Source organism: Bufo gargarizans, chromosome 3, assembly GCF_014858855.1.
Source record: "Bufo gargarizans isolate SCDJY-AF-19 chromosome 3, ASM1485885v1, whole genome shotgun sequence".
NCBI lineage: Eukaryota > Metazoa > Chordata > Amphibia > Anura > Bufonidae > Bufo > Bufo gargarizans.
The window spans coordinates 372,526,967-372,547,296 of NC_058082.1; the positions used below are offsets into that span (position 1 = coordinate 372,526,967).

Sequence of the window (20,330 nt, forward strand, 5' to 3'; positions counted from 1 at the left end):
CCGCTGGCAGCTTTCATTTAGACAGTTTTATAAATCTCTCCATAATCTCAAACTAGATGTACATCTCTAAAACCGGACAGCAATATCTCTAGGGTTTGTCCATAAAGCACACAGAAGAGAGCTGTACAAAAAAATCACCATCATCTCTCCACTTATTGTATTTCGTGGCTCTGAAAATCACAAGAACTAACTGCTCAATTCACTCAGCATTCAGAAAAGGAGGATTGCAATTAAGAAAAAAAAAAAAATCATACTGCAAGCATTTGCAATAATATTACTGTCCGGGAGAGAAAATAACTCTAATACTAGGAGTTTTAACATCAAAATTGTTATTGCTTTTAAAATTCCACAAGTGGCATATAATGACAGCATAGCAACAGGATTCTGATTACATTGTGATAATGTGGGTTTCTCAGTCAGTCTACAGTTATAAGCAGGCGATTAGGCAGCAGCACCTGGAGAAACTCCATTAACGCTGACTGCTTCCATCTCCTCTGCAAGTCATTTACAAGTATATGATCCTAATTTCTATAAACATGCTGGGGATGAGATATTATTTGGACAATTGGGATTATTCTAGTAGATGTTTAAATGTTTTCTTCCCTCCTACTGCCTGAGGCTTGATATACATGAAAATCAAAACTAGCTTTTTTTTTTCTTTTCTTTTTTTTTAAACAAATAGAAGCAGAAAAAGAACTAGAGCTTTTTTTTTCCTCCCAGTGGGAAATGGAAATGAGTCTGTTCACAGATTTTAAAATCAATGAGCAACAATCTAGTCTTTTCTATATGCAATCATGAGTAGCCACATGATGCAATTAATGGGACAAATAACAATAAATCGCAGATTCAGTAAAAAAAAAAAAAAAAAAAAGACCAGACAAAAATAAGTTCTGCATGCAGCGTCCGTACAGAAGCTGAACAGACTCCATTCTAGGTGCAGCTTTTCAAAATTCAAGTGAATGGGGCAGAGCTGAAATACCAAGCACAGTCTCCATCCAATGGACAGCACTATGCTTAGAAAGCTGCAAGTGAGCCGTGACGCTCACTGGAGTGCCAGGGTGTGTCGGGAGTCAGACCGATCAGATATCGAGACCTGAGAATAGGTCATCACTATAAAACACTTGGAAAAAAAAACTTTTTTTGTAGTTTTCTAGTAAAAGTGTAATATTTCCTGAATATATGATTGTCCCTACAAATTTAACACCTTCAGGACCCATCCAGTTTTTGCCTTCAGAACACAGCCTAATTTTGCAGAGCTGATGTGTCACTTGTAGTAATAAGTTTAGAAAGTTTTTACTTAGACAAGCGATTTTGAGACTTTTTTCATGCCACATCGTACTTCATGTTTGTGGTAAATGTGGGTCGATATGCTTTAACTTTAATTATAAAAAAAAAATCCTGAATTGTTTAGAAAATTTAGAAATTTTCTCCATTTTTCCAAAATTTTAATTAAGGACCAATTCAAGTATGAAAATACTTTGAGTTGCTTACATACTAGAAACTACCCATAAATGACCCCATTTTAATAACTACACAAATTATTCAATATTGGTGTAAAAAACTTTGCTTATCCTTTAAGTGTTCCACAGAAATAAAAACGAAATGAAAGTGAAATTTAAAAATTCATTTTTTAAAGCAAGTTTTCCATTTTAATCAATTTTGTCCTTTAACACAGCAAGGGCTAACACTTAACAGCAAAACAACCCTTAATATTTATTAACCCGAGTCTGCAGCTCACAAAAACTCCCCTTATGTGGTTATAAACTTTTGCATGGGCACACTGCAGGGCTCAGAATGGAAGGGCAGCCTTATGGTTTTAGGAGGAAAGATTTTGCTGGAATGGTTTTTGGGTTGTTGTGTCACTTTCAAGGAAGTTTTCAAGGGGTAGAGGGGGCATTTCGCCCTTACAGGTATTTCATAGAATTTAAAAACACTTGGTTGTGAACATGAAAAATTATATTTCTTCAAATAAAATTTTGCTTTAGTCCCAAATTTTCACAAAGGGTGAAAAAAAAACACACAAGTTGTTACTCATTTTCTTCTAAATATGGCAAAACCCCATTTGTGGTCGTGAACTACTGTGTTGGCACACTGCAGGGTTCACAAGGGAGGGAGTGCGATATGGCTTTTGAAGGCCAGATTTTGCTGAAATTGTCTTTCGGGCACAATGTAATTTGAAGAGAAGCTGAGGTAACCCTAATAATGGAAACCCTCAAAAAGTGACCCCCATTTTGGAAACCACAATTAGCATACTCCTCAAATTTATAGAAGACCCCACAGTTATTACATACAAATTATTAACACTGGGCAGTTCAACTAAAAACACGTTTTTTCCAACAAAATGTTGCATTGGCTTATAATTTTTCATTTGCACAAGGGACAATTGGATAAAACATATCTCAAAATTTGTTACGCAATGTCTCCTGAATATAGAAATACCAAATATGTGATGATAAAATGCTGAAGGGGCAACATGTTGGGGCTCAGAAGGGAAAGAAGGCTATATAGATTTTGTGGGGGAAGATTTTGCAGGAGGTTGGGAAAGCAGTGAAGGAAGCGCTGTGCTGAGTCTGCTCTCCCTCCCTGATCTTCTGGGCTCTGCTCTGCACTGTGTCCTGACTGCGTACAGCATCAGGATGAAGTGCACTATGACCTGGAACTGTAAGACATTAGGTCACAGTGCAATGCGGGCCAGAAGACGACCAGCAAGCATATAGTGAGTGGCAGCACCGTCCAGAGTAAGCAAAGTAAGGCATTTGCGGAGATCTGAACGAAGCCTAAACTAAACTAAATATTCATATTTGTCCTGGATGAATTGAACACAAAATAATTAAACCAAACAAAAAATTCCCATTACACCTCTAGATGAATTTATGCGGGGCCACGGAACGGAGCAAACGGATGCGGACAACACACAGAATGCTAGCCACATCTTTTGCGGACCCATTGAAATGAAAGGTTCCATATACGGAACGCAAAAAAAAGTGCATGAGCCCTAACATAGCTGTATGAGGGTTTGTTTGCAGGACAAGTTGCACTTTATAATAGTACCATTTAATATTGCATCTTTATTATTATTAGTTATATCTAATGGAGCTGTGTGAGGGCTAATTTTTTTGTGGGCCAATCTGCAGTTTTTTACAATACCATTTTGGAGTCTGGCCAACTTTTTGACCACTTTTAATTCAAATTTTATAGGAGGTAAAGTGACAAAAAAACATGAATTAGCCATTTTGTTTTTGTTTGCATTATGTTATTTTAAGTCCACCTGGGGGACTAGACTATGCTATTGTCTGATCGTTTCTCCCATAGACTGCAATGACTTACCACTGAAGCCTATAGGAGTTTCATTGTGTTCCTATAGGAACATTGTGTGGCAGGCCTCATTTAGAGGGCACAAGGTTGCCAAAGCAGAGCCATTTGGCACCGGGAGCAAAGCGCTCCCAGGTAAAGCCTTCTTGGATGCCGTGGTTGCAATTAAGGAGGTTAAATGTACCTGATTGGCATTATTGACGATCACTATTATTGCCTCCAGCAGCTACCGTATGTATGGTATATGCCGTTTAAACAAATATAATGGGGCACAATTCTAAATGAATAACTGAAGTTATTCTAAACTACACGTAACAAAATTAACCATCTAAAGAGAATTGATAGGTTTTAAAACAATACTACATATAAAGGCCAGGTTTGGAGGGGAGGGATATGTTTTGCAATGATAGCGTTTATCCTTAGGAATCCCTCTTTTTAAACAAACACTAAATCTTTTTTAGGCCTGCATCTTTTTTTTCTGTTGGAGGCACCTCTGATGTAAGGTGATGGCCTTGTTGTATGGAGTATTTTTTGTCCTTATACTTAAAAGAGGAGCACCCCCTCACTGCCAATTGCCTGCTCTTACTAATTTGCAGTCTTTGGCCTTCAAGGGTCTTTGACAGGCCTCAGATTTTTCCAGACTGGTCCACATGCTACGATTCTTCTTATTGTCACACATTAAAAAAGTCTTTATTTTAAGGGAACAGCGGCAGACAAGGAGTTATAGGGAGATATAAGTCATACAGTTATGTACTGCTGACATTAGCACATCGCTAATGTCAGTCAGCTACATAACGATTTTTCTCATAACAGAAACCCTTTAAATACACTGCATTTGCCCTTGCACTATTGAGAGTTTAGTGTAGGTGCAGTGTGTTTGAATGGAGGAGTTTGAATTGTGTGTTTGGCCATCTTATGGACAGGACCTTTGTGTGGACAGCACAAAAGATTTGCCTAAGAAGTGGACATAGCATATGAAATATAGCAAACAGCAAATAATAATGACAAAGGCTATATTAGTAAGTGCCACATAGTTGTCTTACATACACATTGGTCACAAGTAGTCAGCACGTGGCAACCCCTTAAATGCACCTCGTCCATAATGTACAGGTACATCATGGTGGAAAAGGTGTTAAAAAACCAACAAACAAAAGAACAAACAAACTGGTAAACTAGGGTTACATTGCATGTAACAATTGTATGGTAACAGAGGTTGCCAGTTCCCTGTAATGCTAAAAGAATTAAAGCCACAACTTTAATAGCAAGGTACCATCTAAAATGATTTGCCATTAAAGGGCATGTGTCAGCAGATTTGTTTCTATGAAACTGGCTGATCTGTTGCATGCGAGCTTGGAAGCTGAAGGCAACTGTGTTGGTCCTATGTTCACATGTGCCCGAACAGCTGATAAAAATGATGTTTTCATATATGCAAATGAGCCTCTAGGAGCAATGGAGGTGTTGCCGTTACACCTAGAGCTCAGCTCTATACGCCAAATGCTGCGCCTTCTTTACTATGATTGACAGGGTCAGGTAGTGAATATGTCATCACACCTGGCCCTGTCAAAATACAGAGTGCGCGGTAGTTGCAGAGAGCAGAGCCTCTAGGTCTAATGGCAACACCCCACCAAGCGCACAAGCAACACGTCAGCCAGTTTCATGGGAACAAATCTGCTGACATGCCCTTTAACGTGTACTGTATATAAAGGTTTACACTTTTTTTTTTTTTTTTTTACTTTTAAATGGCCTAAAGATAATTACTGTAATATAGTTTACATATGAAGTTTATTTTTGAAGCAAAACCGCACCCCAACCTTTCTATACCGCCTCTCACTGCAGTTCATACAGAATCTGTACACTGTAGCCATACAAGAGTGTATGGATTCTGTGTTCTACAAAATGCATGCGACATACAGCAAGCACCATTGTATACAGAAGCAGTAAATTTATAGTTAAATGCAGAAAGTAAGTTTGGAAATTGCTTACTTTGTTTTGCGTAAAGTCTCGGAACATGGCAGCCAAACTATCATCATCAATATCACAGTCGGTTTTGATGGCAATGTTTAGGATGTGGATGGGCTCATCTCTGACACTCTACAAGAGATAGTTGAACACCATTTAATTTGCAAAGTTTGAATTTCTTGTAACAGTAGAAAAATACAATATTACATATAAATTATAAAGCAAAGTGCTCATCTTGAAACAAAGGAATATGCAAAGCAGATTTCAAAATATCAGGCAGTTTATGACATCACACAAATCAAAGATACTTCTGAATACAAAAATGAATGACATTTGTGTAACCATGCAAGAGGAGCAAGAATTCTCTGCTCTTTCTTGTCACCGATATGCAAATTAAGAATTTTACAACCGCATATTCTGGACTTATCCATAGGCTTTACTTGCATGTGTGATGCCCTAACTGTGGGTTTAAAATACCTGAATTCACGGCACCATAGGAATTTCTGATACTTCAAGTTCAGGTCAGTTAAACCCATGTTCTGTCCATGAAACTTGCAAGGAATATGGATGAATAATCTGGTATACTCTTATGTGAATAGCCCCTATTGGGGATTTCAAGAACTTACAGTGCATTGAAAAAGTATTCAGAGGATCACCTTTTGCTGCAATTACAGCTGCAAGTCTTTTGGGGTATGTCTCTACCAGCTTTGCAAATATAGAGGCTGAATTGCATGCCAATTTTTCTTTGCAAAATAACTCAAGCTCAGTCAGATTGGATGAAGAGCAGTGGCGTAACTACTGGGGAAGTGGCTGCTTCAGGCCCGGGCTGAGAAGGGGCCCGGCACCCGGACCCGTCTATCCCTGCAGAGCTGACAGGCTGAGGCAGCAGCCGCAGCAACACACACTCTGAGCTACGAGACCCTGGTGTATTTAAATCTCATTTAGCATGTCACATCAGAGGCTATTAGAGCTGTATTACCATTTACTTAAAAAAAAGAAAAACAATAAGACTTCTACTGTAGGTAACTTTGATACCTAGTGTATATACACATGACAGCTGCCCCAGCACACTGTGTATGGATGTAGCAGGCTGGGCATGTTGGGGCAACTGTCATGTGTATATTTGTATACTAGGTATCAAAGTTATCTACAGTAGAAGTCTTATATTATTTTTTATATTTTTTTAACTAACTGTCTAGACAGCTCTCATAGCTGTGTGGGTAAATGCTTTGCCTCTGATACAGAAGGTCATGGGTTCGAATTCCATCATAAACTTTTCTGAAAGACAGGCTAAATAAGAACACGATTACCAAATCTTCAACACTAGAGGCTGGTGGGAACACAGCAAGAGGAAGAGGCCTGCATCGCATCGCTGACATGGAGGCAAGTATAAAAGTTTTTTTTTTATATTAGTGCCATGATACTGGCACATGGAGGGGGAAGGAGAGAGACACTTGATACTGGCACATTAGGGGGCAGGGGGAGAGGATGGCACTATGATATTGGCACATGGGGGGGCAAGAAATGGACATTAATCATGAGGGGCAGAAATGTGAAATGATGGGGGGGGGGGGGCAAGAAATGGATATGAATCATGAGGGGCAGAAATGTGAAATGATGGTGGGCAGTAGGAATGTTTGCCGTGTCTCCTACATGGTTTGTGGCAAACTGCAAATGGCTTGCTTTCAAAGTTTTTTTCTTCTTGCCACTGTTCCTTAACCCCTTAAGGACTCAGCCCTATTTCACCTTAAGGACTTGGCCATGTTTTGCAAATCTGACCTTTAAGTGCTGATAACTTTAAAACACTTTGACTTATCCAGGCCATTCTGAGATTGTTTTTTCGTCACATATTGTACTTCATGACACTGGTAAAATGAAGTAAAAATATATATACTTTTTGCATAAAAAAATACCTAATTTACCAAAAATTTGGAAAAATTAGCAAATTTCTAAGTTTCAGTTTCTCTACTTCTGTAATACATAGTAATACCCGCAAAAATTGTGATGCCTTTACATTCCCCATATGTCTACTTCATGTTTGAATTATTTTGGAAATAATATTTTATTTTTTGGGGATGTTACAAGGCTTAGAAGTTTAGAAGCAAATCTTGAATGTTTTCAGAAATTTATAAAAACCCAATTTTTAGGGACCACTACAGGTCTGAATTCACTTTGTGAGGCTTACATGATAGAAACCGCCCAAAAATGACCCCATTCTATAAACTACACCCCTCAAGGTATTCAAAACTGATTTTACAAACTTCGATAACCCTTTAGGTGTTGCACAAGAGTTATTGGCAAATGGGGATGAAATTTGAGAATTTCATTTTTTTGCCTAATTTTCCATTTTACCCATTTTTTCCACTAACAAAGCAAGGGTTAACAGCCAAACAAGACTAACTTTATTGCCCTGACTCTGTCGTTTACAGAAACACCCCATATGTGGCCGTAAACTACTGTACGGGCACACAGTAGGGCGTAGAGGGAAAGGTGCGCCGTATGGTTTTTGGAAGCCAGATTTTGCTGGACTGGCTTTTTGACACCATGTCCCATTTGAAGCCCCCCTGATGCACCCCTAGAGTAGAAACTCCATAAAAGTGACCCCATCTAAGAAACTACACCCCTCAAGGTATTCAAAACTGATTTACAAACTTTGTTAACCCTTTAGGTGTTGCACAAGATTTAATGGAAAATAGAGATACAATTTCAAAATTTCACTTTTTTGGCAGATTTTCCATTTTAATATTTTTTTTCCAGTTACAAAGCAAGGGTTAACAGCCAAACAAAACTCATTCTTTATGGCCCTGATTCTGTAGTTTACAAAAACACCCCATATATGGTTGTAAACTGCTGTACGGGCACACGGCAGGGTGCAGAAGGAAAGGAATGCCATACGGTTTTTGGAAGGCAGATTTTGCTGGACTGTTTTTTTACACCATGTCCCATTTGAAGCCCCCCTGATGCACCTCTAGAGTAGAAACTCCAAAAAAGTGACCCCATTTTAGAAACTACGGGATAGGGTGGCATTTTTTTGGTACTAGTTTAGGGTACATATGATTTTTGGTTGCTCTATATTACACTTTTTGTGCGGCAAGGTAACAAGAAATAGCTTTTTTGGCACTTTTTTTTTGTTATTTACAACATTCATCTGACAGGTTAGATCATGTGGCAATTTTATAGAGCAGGTTGTCACGGATGTGGCGATACCTAATATGTATAAAATTGTATTTATTTATGTAAGTTTTACACAATGATTACATTTTTAAAACAAAAAAAATGTTTTAGTGTCTTCATAGTCTAAGAGCCATCGTTTTTTCATTTTTGGGGTGATTATCTTAAGTAGGGTCTCATTTTTTGCGGGATGAGATGAGAGTTTGATTGTCACTATTTTGGGGTGCATATGACTTTTTGATCGCTTGCTATTACACTTTTTGTGACGTAAGATGACAAAAAATGGCTTTTTTTAAAATGTTTTTATTTTTATTTTTTTACGGTGATCACCTGAGGGGTTAGGTCATGTGTTATTTTTATAGAGCCAGTCGATATGGACGCGTCGATACCTAATATGTATACTTTTTTTATTTATTTAAGTTTTACACAATGATTTCATTTTTGAAACAAAAAAAAAATCATGTTTTAGTGTTTCCATAGTCTAAGAGCCACAGTTTTTTCAGTTTTTGGGCGATTATCTTGGGGAGGGTATGATTTTTGTGGGATGAGATGACGGTTTGATTGGAACTATTTTGGCATACATGCAACTTTTTTGATCACTTTTATTACCTTTTTTGGGAAGTAAAATGGGCAAAATTTCAATTTTCTCATAGTTTTTTTTTTTTTTTTATGGCCTTCACCGTGTGGGGAAAGTAACATGACCGTTTTATAGATCAGGTCGTTACGGTCGCGGCGATACCTAATATGTGTAGTGTATTTTATTTTTATTTCAGTGATAAATGTGTTTTATTTTTATCTTAACTTTTTTCACTTTTTTTTACATTTTTTGACCCAGACCCACTTGGTTCTTGAAGATCCAGTGGGTCTGATGTCTGTATAATACAGTACAGTACACTATATAGGGTACTGTACTGTATTTTACTTACACTTTGTCTGAACAGATCTATGCCTTTAGCACAGATCTGTTCAGCACCAGGGACATCAGGATGCCTGAGAAGGTGTCCTGTTGCCATGGGAACCTTCCCCGTCTGCTCAGTTGTCGCCACAACTGCGCAGATAGGGAAGGGTAAGGACGGGGCTGTCTCGGGGCTCTCTCCCTCTCCATCGGGGGGCTGCAAAGGCACAGCAGCCCCCCGATGGGAGAGGGAGGGAGCTCCCTGAGCTGTTAACCTTTTCCATATGGACTGCGGTATGGAAAGGGTTAAACGGCTGACATCGCATCACCGATGTCAGCCGTTTATACCAGGGTGTCAGCAATGTGCTGACATCCTGGTATACCACTGGCCACCAACAATTATTCAAGGGGAGGCGGGTGAGGGATCGCGATCCCGCCTGCCGCACCGCCCACCTCCCGCACCGCCTGCAACACGCCCCCTGCACATAAATTATTCAGGGGTGCAGGGGTGGTTAATAAAACTTTATTTGGGGCATTTTAAAGTTTGATCCCCGCAGGGATCAGAATCGGCAGAAAGCTCAGGAAACAGCAGGTCTGAATTGACAGGATGCCGGCTGAATGATTTCAGCCGGCATCCCGTTCGGATTAACCCCCGCAGAGCCGCAATCTCATTTTAAACTCATGACGTACCGGTACGTCATGGGTCCTTAAGGACTCGGGAAACATGCCATACCGGTACGTCATGCGTCCCTAAGGGGTTAAAGGCCAGATTTGTGGAGTACACAACTAACAGTTGTGCTGTGGACTGATTCCCCCACTTGAGCTGTGGATCTCTTCAGCTACTCCAGAATGACCATGAGTCTCTTGGCTGCTATTCTAATTAGTGCTCCCCTTGCCTGGTCTGTCAGTTTAGGTAAACAGCAATGTCTTGGTAGGTTTGCAGTTGTGCCATACTCCTTCCATTTTCAGATGATGGACAGTGCTCTGTGAGATATTCAGAGCTTGGGATATCTTTTTTTTTTAACCTAACCCCATATAACACGTCTCTCACAACTTTATCCTTGACCTGTCTGGTGTGTTCCTTGTTTTTCATGATGCATTTTCCATTATTTTATTAATTTAAAATGTTAAAAACCATGTATCATCTTCTTTTTGCTTCACACATAATTGCTAAATTGTGTTGGTCTATCACATACAATACCAATAAAATACATTGGGTGTAATGTGAAAATATGTGGTAAAGTTAAAGGGGTATGACATTTTTTTCAAGGCACTTTAGGTCATCAAAGTCGGATCTGTCGGGCTCAGACTCCTGGCATCCCAATCAGCTGTTTGAAGAGGCACCAGCCCCAGGCAAGAGCTGCAGCATCTTCATCTGGCCTGTGAAAGTTGATACATGGGTTTTCCAGGACTTAAATATTGAACTCCTCAAAAAACAGGACTTAAAGGACTTACATGGACACTAACTTTTCACACAAATTGTGCTAATATCACAGTGCATGTGTTATCTAGCAACTGTTCAATGCATTTATATTGCAAATTTCAGTGTATTCCACTTAAAAGTAAACTTTCTGCACTGGGTATGTCCCACAAAATCTACTGTCCACCCTTTTCATGCTTCTCATGTTTTTCATGTCCACCTCAGTTTTCCATTCCCCAGTTAACAGAGCACAGGATGTGAAGAGGAGGGGGTGTCTATCTGCTAAGGTGTGCTCCTATTTGGTCAAAGGCAGCCTGACTCTCCTATCAGACATATATGCAGCACTGTACTGGCTCATGTAAGTAAACTGAGCTCTTCCAGCTACTTAGTTCTGTGTCATGTCTCTTACTGCTACACAATCCATACATGACACAGAACTAAGCATCCAGAAACAGGCTATTTTCTATGCAATGCATGAAGGACAATGTGGGAAGAGCAGTCTTCTTAGTGAATACTGAAACACTGACATCTAAGGGACAAGCCCAATGCTCTGGAGACATCAGAAAACAGCAGTACAGCAGAAATGTTGGGAATAGGACAGCAAACATGTATATGACAGTTGAATGATTGGGCTCTTCTGGCACAGAACTGTTGAGCAATGAGGACCCAGCATAACTTGCAGTTTTTGGTGAAAACGTAGGCGTGGTTTAAAAGGAAAATGCCAGCGGTTTTCGCTATACTAAACCGTTGAAAGCATGAGATAGTGGCTGAGGAGAGCAGAAATAACATATTTTGGGCAACTTTTATTTTGAATATGTACTTTTATTCTGCTCAAGTGTACTGGAGGTGCAGTAGCCATTGCTTGTCCTCATACAGTGGAGGAGATTGCTGCATGCAAATGCAGCTCTTCACATCCATGAAAAGCAGGCAATAATTAGGAAGGAACGCTTTTTTCCTGATAATTGTCTGCTCGTTTGTTGCGTGCAAATGCAGCATAAGGTTTGAATTTTAAAGCCCTTGCTCTGAGTGACACCTGTACTAAACAACAAGACGACTACTGCAGCTGCCATTTAAAGAAGAGAAGGGCTGTAAAGCAACTTAGCGCAGAGAGAAGAGAGCACTTCACAGTGAAGCTCCACCTCATGTGCACTTAAAGAGAACCTGTCATGTGGATATTTGATTATAATCTAACTAATTATATACAATCATTAACTACTAAAAAGTACCTTAGATGTATTCACTTACTGGTGTGACAGAGGGTTACCTCATAATATACACACAAAGATGCCGCATGCCGTATGCTAATAAGCTGATTCGAGTCCGGCGTGATGTCATTGAGTCCAGCGTATATTTAATTCAGAGCTATAGCCACTCCCCTGCCCACCTGCTGCTGATTCCTATGGAAACAAACTGTCATTCAGCAGCAGGTGGGCGGGGAGAGTCAGGAGCTCATGAATATTCATGACTCAAAGCTGGAGCTTTTCAATACAAGATGTTGGCAGATTGACTGGGTCAATTAAAGAAAGTGACCCAGCATTTTGCTAAGCGAATCAGTCTCTTATTTATGTTGCCCTTAGTTAGGACACCATAAAACTGGTGACAGGTTCCCTTTAAGGAGCAGAATCTACTCTATAAGAATAAAAGTTCATATTCTCAGCACTCCTAATAATAAAAACTCCACAAAAGGTTTGTTCTGCTCTTCCCAGCCCACACATAGTGTGGTCCACAGTTTATCATGGCCAATCTGCTGACAGAATCCCTTTAATAACCAGACATATTTTTGTGATTTAGCACGTGGTGGGCTCAACTTTTTTTTTCTCTTTTTTCAGTTTTAACGAAAAATGCTATTATTTTTAAAGGTTTTTTTTCACACTATAGCTTCTCTTTTCGTTAAATATGCTAACTGACAGAAAAATAAATAATTAAAAATGATTCCTTAGTTTGTGTCAGTTTTGATATTTAATGTCGTTTCTGTAACACTAACATAATATGTCTCCCAAAAGGTCATTAAAATACATCTGGGGGACACACTTTTTTTTATTGTATTTTGCCTTCCCCCTACAAACTGCCTTGTGTCCATCCTCTTCCCTAAATACAGCCGGAGCTGCCCTTCTTCCTTTCCACAGACAACGGTCAAGTGCTCTGCTAGATTTATGTCAGATTCAGCAGAAGGTGAGGGCGCGTTTACACTATCTAAGGTGTAGGGAGAAGTCTTCCCTCCAAACCGTCGCTGATATCGCCAGCCCCAATACAAAATTATTAGCACAATCTGCTGCCCGGGAATGACTTTGTCTGCACCTCTGATCGTTTCACCCGATAAATGGGCATTTCGCTCATTCATCGAGTGATCTGCGGCAGCTTTAGATGGGCAGATCATCAGGAACGGGCATTCGTAGGAATGTTTGTTCCCGATAATCGGCCAGAATATTGGGCTGTGTAAATCCAGTCTTACACACTGCAGTAGAAAAATGGCAGGAACTTTACAAAAAGGACACTTAAGAAAGTTGTCTAACTTTGCATTTAGCAAATATTAAAGAAATTGAGAACTAAGGTTCTGAGTTCATGGCAGGGTTATATACTGTAGACAAATTGCAGATATAAAAAATAAATAAAATGAATTGTAAAGGTGAAACACATTTAACATCTCGCAGCAATCACAATAAAAATGCATGCAGTACAGTACAGGCCTATGTCTGTGGCTGAATATCTTTTATCACATAAACCTACTCAGAACTACCACAGCTTGTCTTATCAAAAAGGTTCTTTGAATCCTCTTTATTTATTAAAGTTTTAACCGTGATTGTTTTCTCCCTCTGGCTTTAGATTATTGCATAACTTTCATGTTACATTAACTCTGTCAACCCTGATCTTGGATTGGTTTGATTATGCTAATGTTTATGGTATATACTTAGCTTCAAGTAGTCAGTGGTTGGAGACTACTCCAAGTACAGTCATTAAGGGGCGTTCCCCTCCCCCCCATTTAGCATAGCCAAATCCAATAGTGAAATAGTAAATCCACACACCATTCCTGAGACATATACTAGAAGAAGAAAAAAATGTCCACTTTTTATGATAAAAAATAAATAAAAATCATAACCATATCCTCTTGGCCTGTATGATTACAGTGATAACAAATATACAGTCAGGTCCATAAATATTGGGACATCGATATAATTCTAACATTTTTGGCTATATACACCACCACAATGGATTTGAAAAGAAACTAACAAGATGGGCTTTAACTGCAGACTGTCAGCTTTAATTTGAGGGTATTTACATCCAAATCAGGTGAACGGTGTAGGAGTTACAACAGTTTGCATATGTGCCTCCCACTTGTTAAGGGACCAAAAGTAATGGGACGGAATAATCATCATAAATCAAACTTTCACTTTTTAATACTTGGTCGCAAATCCTTTGCAGTCAATTGCAGCCTGAAGTCTGGAACGCATAGACATCACCAGACGCTGGGTTTCATTCCTGGTAATGCTCTGCCAGGCCTCTACTGCAACTGTCTTTAGTTCCTGCTTGTTCTATGGGGCATTTTCCCTTCAGTTTTGTCTTCAGCAAGTGAAATGCATGCTCAATCGGATTCAGGTCAGGTGATTGACTTGGCCATTGCATAACATTCCACTTCTTTCCCTTAAAATACTCTTTGGTTGCTTTTGCAGTATGCTTTGGGTCATTGTCCATCTGCACAGTGAAGCGCCGTCTAATGAGTTCTGAAGCATTTGGCCTAATATGAGCAGATAATATTGCCCGAAACACTTCAGAATTCATCCTGCTGCTTTTGTCAGCAGTCACATCATCAATAAATACAAGAGAACCAGTTCCATTGGCAGCCATACATGCCCACGCCATGACACTACCACCACCATGCTTCACTAATGAGGTGGTATGCTTAGGATCATGAGCAGTTCCTTTCCTTCTCCATACTCTTCTCTTCCCATCACTCTGGTACAAGTTGATCTTGGTCTCATCTGTCCATAGGATGTTTTTCCAGAACTGTGAAGGCTTTTTTAGATGTTTGGCAAACTCTAATCTGGCCTTCCTGTTTTTGAGGCTCACCAATGGTTTACATATTGTGGTGAACCCTCTGTATTCACTCTGGTGAAGTCTTCTCTTGATTGTTCACACACATACACCTACCTCCTGGAGAGTGTCCTTGTTCTGGCCAAATATTGTCAAGGATGTTTTCTTCACCAGGGAAAGAATTCTTCGGTCATCCACCACAGTTGTTTTCTGTGGTCTTTCGGGTCTTTTGGTGTTACTGAGCTCACTGGTGAATTCCTTATTTTTAAGAATATTCCAAACAGTTATTTTGGCCACAGCTAATGTTTTTGCTATCTCTCTGATGGGTTTGTTTTTTCAGCCTAATGATGGCTTGCTTCACTGATAGTGAAAGCTCTTTGGATCTCATCTTGAGATTTGACAGCAACAGATTCCAAATGCAAATGGCACACTTGAAATTTACTTGACCTTTTATCTGTTCATTGCAATTGGGATAATGAGGGAATAACACATACCTGGCCATGAGCTGAGAAGCCAATTGTCCCATTACTTTTGGTCCCTTAACAAGGGGGAGACACATATGCATACTGTTGTAATTCCTACACCATTTACCTGATTTGGATGTAAATACCCTGGAAAAATAAGGGGCAGTAACGTATTAAAACCTAGAGTTTATTAGGATTATTAAGATCCCGAATGGGGAAGAAAAGCCCCTACCAGACAAACTGAACAAACAACTATGCGGGACCCACGTGGGTGAGTCACCATAGGTCAAGTCCACTAACAAACAATATAAGGAAGCGGAACTGACCAACAAAAAAACACTAAATTAGGTCTTCGACAGTGTGCCATAGACCTAAGGTTATGCCATAAGGTAAAAAAAAGGGTAGATCTTACCGGTGGTACAAATCAGGACCAGTACACAGGAGGTGGAGGAGATTCTCGTGCCTGAAAAACGTCCTCTGGTCAGTTGTACCTTGGTGCCAAAGGGCTACAGGGAAAAACTGTCCCTGTTAATGCCCTACTTGGCCTATGAATCCCTAAGGTAACCTCCTAACACGGGGTCCTTTCCCCGCAAGGGGTGGCCCCGTCCGGAACCTGGCCCTAATAAATGAACGCTAAATAGCCCTATAGGGACAAGGGGATTGGCCCTATTAGTGATGAGAGCTACCAGGGTGTGGGGAACTAGTATGAAAGATATATTCAAGGTCCCTGATGTAAATACCCTCAAATTAAAGCTGACAGTCTGCAGTTAAAGCACATCTTGGCCATTTTATTTTAAATCCATTGTGGTGGTGTATAGAGTCAAAACATTTTAGAATTGTGTCGATGTCCAAATATATATGGACCTCACTGTATAGTTTTGCTATTATGACTATTTTTAATAAATGAAAAACCTTTTTCTTAAAAAAAAATGTGTTGCCATATTCTGACAGCGTGTTATCAATAAAGAGAAGGGAAAAGAGCTTGCATGAATACTTGTTCCCAATAACTACGCGGTGTAAAGACGCCTCCTGTCCCTAAATAGAGTGGATGGTTTTAATCGTATAAATGCAGCTGAAAGATGAGGCAATGATAGGTAATAAGCAATTCATGCATTGGCCAATATAAAAGGCAGCCACCTCTGGCAATGAGTTATCTGCCTGGCTGTGCCACAAAATCAACTAATCCCCTAATTCACAGGGTAGTGGATAAGCATTGGATTGGTGGAAGTCAAACCACTGGGATCCTCACACATCATCGGAAAAGCAGTCCCATGCTCCAGTATGAATGGAGCGGCAGTTCAATCATGTGTGCTATGGAACTGCCAAAGACAGCTAATCCTGTACTCTGCTATCTTCAGAAGTCACCAGAGAATCAAAGGAGCAGCAGCGAACATGTTTATCCTGCCTCTCCATTCATGGAACAATCCCATTAAGACTAAAATGATTGACCATAAGCTTATAGGGAGTCTGTCACCACTATATGACCATATACAGCATTTACATGGCGCTGTAGCACACCTATACATGATTCTAATGGTACCTTTGTTATTTTCTTTAGACATCCAGAAGCAGGAAAAACTATGTTTATTTCATATGCAAATGTGTACTCGCCTGCCCTCCTATTCCCTTGTATCATCCCTAGGTCCGGCCAAGATCCCGCGCCTGCGCACTACTTCACCGGCTGGCGCATGCGCACTAATTGAATTGATGCCGTACCCAAAATGGGCATTGCAGTGCGCATGCCCCGGCCCGGCGAAGCAGTGCGCAGGATCTCGGCCAGACCTAGCGATGATACAAGGGAATAGGAGGGCGGGCAAAGGAGGAGGCTGGGGGAGGAGTTAAAAAGGCAGGGCAGTCTGGGCACCTACACACGGAACATCGCCCCTGGGCACTTGCGAGTGCTCATTTGCATATGAAATAAACGTTGTTTTTCCTGCTTCTGGATGTCTAAAGAAAATAACAAAGGTACCATTAGAATCACGTATAGGTGTGCTGAGCGCCATGTAAGTGCTGTATATGGTCATCTAGTGGTGACAGACTCCCTTTAAATACAAAAAATGACACTTTTATTATGAGTTCTTATTGACCCTCTCAAAAGTAACTGTAAAAGAGCATTGTAAAGAAAAATTATTTTCCACATACATACCTTATTGTCATCTTCATCATACAATGTAGGGTGACCTGCCTCAGGGAATATAGGACTTTGGGGAGGAGAGTCAGAGAAGCAACTCATGATATCATCAAACATTCTGTAAAAAAGTTGCAAAGAATAAATGATGTATAGAAGAACCAGTAAAGTATACCCTGTACATTCTAATGGTCTGTGATCTGGGTTAAATCAGCATAAATGGTGTGTAACATGCTTTTGATTTCCACATTCAATATTCAAACTTTACAAAGCCTACTCAACTTCATGTGAAATGTTTAAGAAAGTTAAAATTTTAAAGCTTTGAAGGCTAACATGCAGAAAGCTTGCAATCTAATCAGTCTTTATTAGGCAAATAACAGAAAAGCTTATGACGTGAGCAACGAGAGCTGTGTAATCGCCTCTCTTCCCAGGGGTCGTGCATCTGCACACATGGAAAGACAGATGCCACACTCATTGATTCAAGAGAATAAAGTCCCTGCTGGGCCATAGTCGACAGTTATGCCTAATTCTTCCTGACATTTCATTCCTTACTGTGCAAGCAGATTCCTATATTCCCTGCTCCCAAAACAGATACCAGCTCCCACAACCAAAATGGGTGTGTTGAATCATGCAGAAACAGATGAGAAGAAGAAACATTAGCATTATCCATTTAATTCCATTCAAGTTTAAAATATACTGCAGTGTTTGGAAATCTTACAGATGGAGCAAAATCTACATCTCATTGTACATGTTTTCTTCTGGTCAGAAATAATAAACTGTAAAGCAATGGTACACAATTGTAACAACTAAAAGACTTCTGGATTAAATGTTCACCCACTAATTAGGAGGTACAAATGAGCGAGTATTGCTAATTTGTATATGTTTATTTTCACATTTAAAATAAATAACGATTGTGAAAAACTTTAATAAGCACCCTACATACATTTAAGGGTACTTTCACACTAGTATTATTCTTTTCGAGTATGGTAAAAGGTCTCATTACCAGGAAAAAAATGCATCAGTTTTGTCCCTAATGCATTCAGAATGGAAAGCAATCCGTTCAGAATGCATCAGGATGTCTTCTGTTCCATCCCTTTTAGGTATTTGTCCAGGCAAAATACCGCAGCATGCTGCAGTATTTTTTCCAGACAAAATCCCGGAACAATATCGTACTTGCTGTGCTGGATCTGGCATTACTTCAAATAGAGATGTATTAAGGCTGGATCTAGTACCAAGTGTTCCGGAAATTGCCGCATCACCGGATCCAGTTTTCCGGTCTGTGCAGGCGCCGGGCTTTTGATCTGTGAAAAATTTAAATACCGGGAAAAAAAGCTTTCAGTTTATACACGGCTTGCTGCATCTGGCAGGCAGTACCGTTTGTAAACTGCCTGTCGGAATAAAAAAACGCCAGTGTGAAAGTACCCTTAAGCAGTTGAAAAGGTTGAATCTAGTGAGCGTTGTGTGTAATACACCACCTACCTTACATCTAGTGGCGCAACTACAACTGATTGGGCCCCACAGCAAATTTTTGAACAGCCCCCAGCACCCTCTTCGCAACCCCCACTCATGAGGCTAGGCAAGATTCTGCTCTTAGACGAGGTCTGGCAGCTGATCCATCCATTTTCATACAGTCCCACTACATATAATGTTATTGTATAATACTGTTTAGGGGGCCCTGACAAAATATATATATTTTTTTTATCAAATCTTTTTTTTATTTGACAAGATTACAAAACTGTGTACAGTAACTATATTGTTATGTCTTAATACAGAGTAATAAACCTGTACAAGATATACATTGCGTATTGTCATTTTGTATATAATATAGTATATAACATAACTCAGTTTCCTGGCTACAGACAGCAATCTACTTACTGCAATCTTATTATACTCATCTGTCTCTATTTCAGAAACATAGCGCAGAATACATATATTGGGGTCTCTGTGTACCCTATCTGCTATGTTTTGCTTTATGGTCTTAATTACACCCGACCAGAAACTATCCAGACATTGACACTTCCATATCATGTCAATAAAATCCGCTGGTTCCATAGAACACCTCGGGCAACACGCATCAGTTCTGACCCCAATGTGTTTTAGAAATATTGGCGTTTTATATACTCTATGAATTATGAAAAGTTGGGACAGCTTTCCCTGTTCACTCAATGAAGTAAACAGTACCACCTCTAAAATATCCTTCCATTGTTCCCCTCTGCTCTCTCTCTCCCACTTTTTCATTCGAGTAAATTGATGAGAGATCAAAAACGTATACAGTAACAATGTATAGAGCATAGATATCAAACCTCTCTCAATTTCCTAAAAGGATTAGTTTTTGGGCCGTGTCTAATTTAACAATGCGGCTATCATTTGTCTTCAAAGTGTTGCATGGCATAACTGTAGGAATTGATAAAACCTCGTTCAGGGAATCTGAAATTCCTCCTGTATGTTCGAAAATGATTTAAACACCCCATCTTCTACCAAATCGCCTATCCTATGGATCGCTTTATTTTCCCATCCCAGAAGGCCTGACCAGGAAAGAAATTCCGGAAGCCGAGAGTTATTCCAAACTGGGGACAACTCACTGATGCCCGTCACCCCTCTCAGCTGCCTGACCTTCATCCAAACTCAATCCATAAGGCCTAGAGGGATATTAACTGCCAGCGTATATTTTCCCTGCTAGGTAATAAATCCATAAATTGGGTAATGCCAAAGCCCCCGTCATTTTAGAATTTTTTTAAGTTTCAAGTTTGATCCTTGGCCAACCTCCTCTCCATATAAGTTCCCTAAAGATAGCGTTAAAGGGTTTCTGTCATCAGAAAAATAGTTATGTAGATGGCTGACATTAGCGATGTGCTAATGTCAGCAGAACATAACTGTATGACTTACACTCACCTAAAGAATTATTAGGAACACCTGTTCTATTTCTCATTAATGCGATTATCTAGTCAACCA

General features: G+C 39.8%; 1 protein-coding gene across 3 annotated transcripts in view; it reads right to left on the bottom strand.

The window, feature by feature from the left end:
- The window catches only part of ACACA (acetyl-CoA carboxylase alpha), a 932,629-nt gene that overhangs the window by 500,300 nt on the left and 411,999 nt on the right, over window positions 1-20,330 (bottom strand). For all 3 annotated transcript variants that reach the window (XM_044288111.1, XM_044288112.1, XM_044288113.1), the window contains exons 31-32: window positions 17,397-17,499; window positions 5,296-5,403 (exon numbers count right to left, since the gene is read on the bottom strand). In XM_044288111.1, coding sequence (XP_044144046.1) covers window positions 5,296-5,403; window positions 17,397-17,499 — 211 coding nt within the window. The remainder of the gene's footprint in view (window positions 1-5,295; window positions 5,404-17,396; window positions 17,500-20,330) is intronic.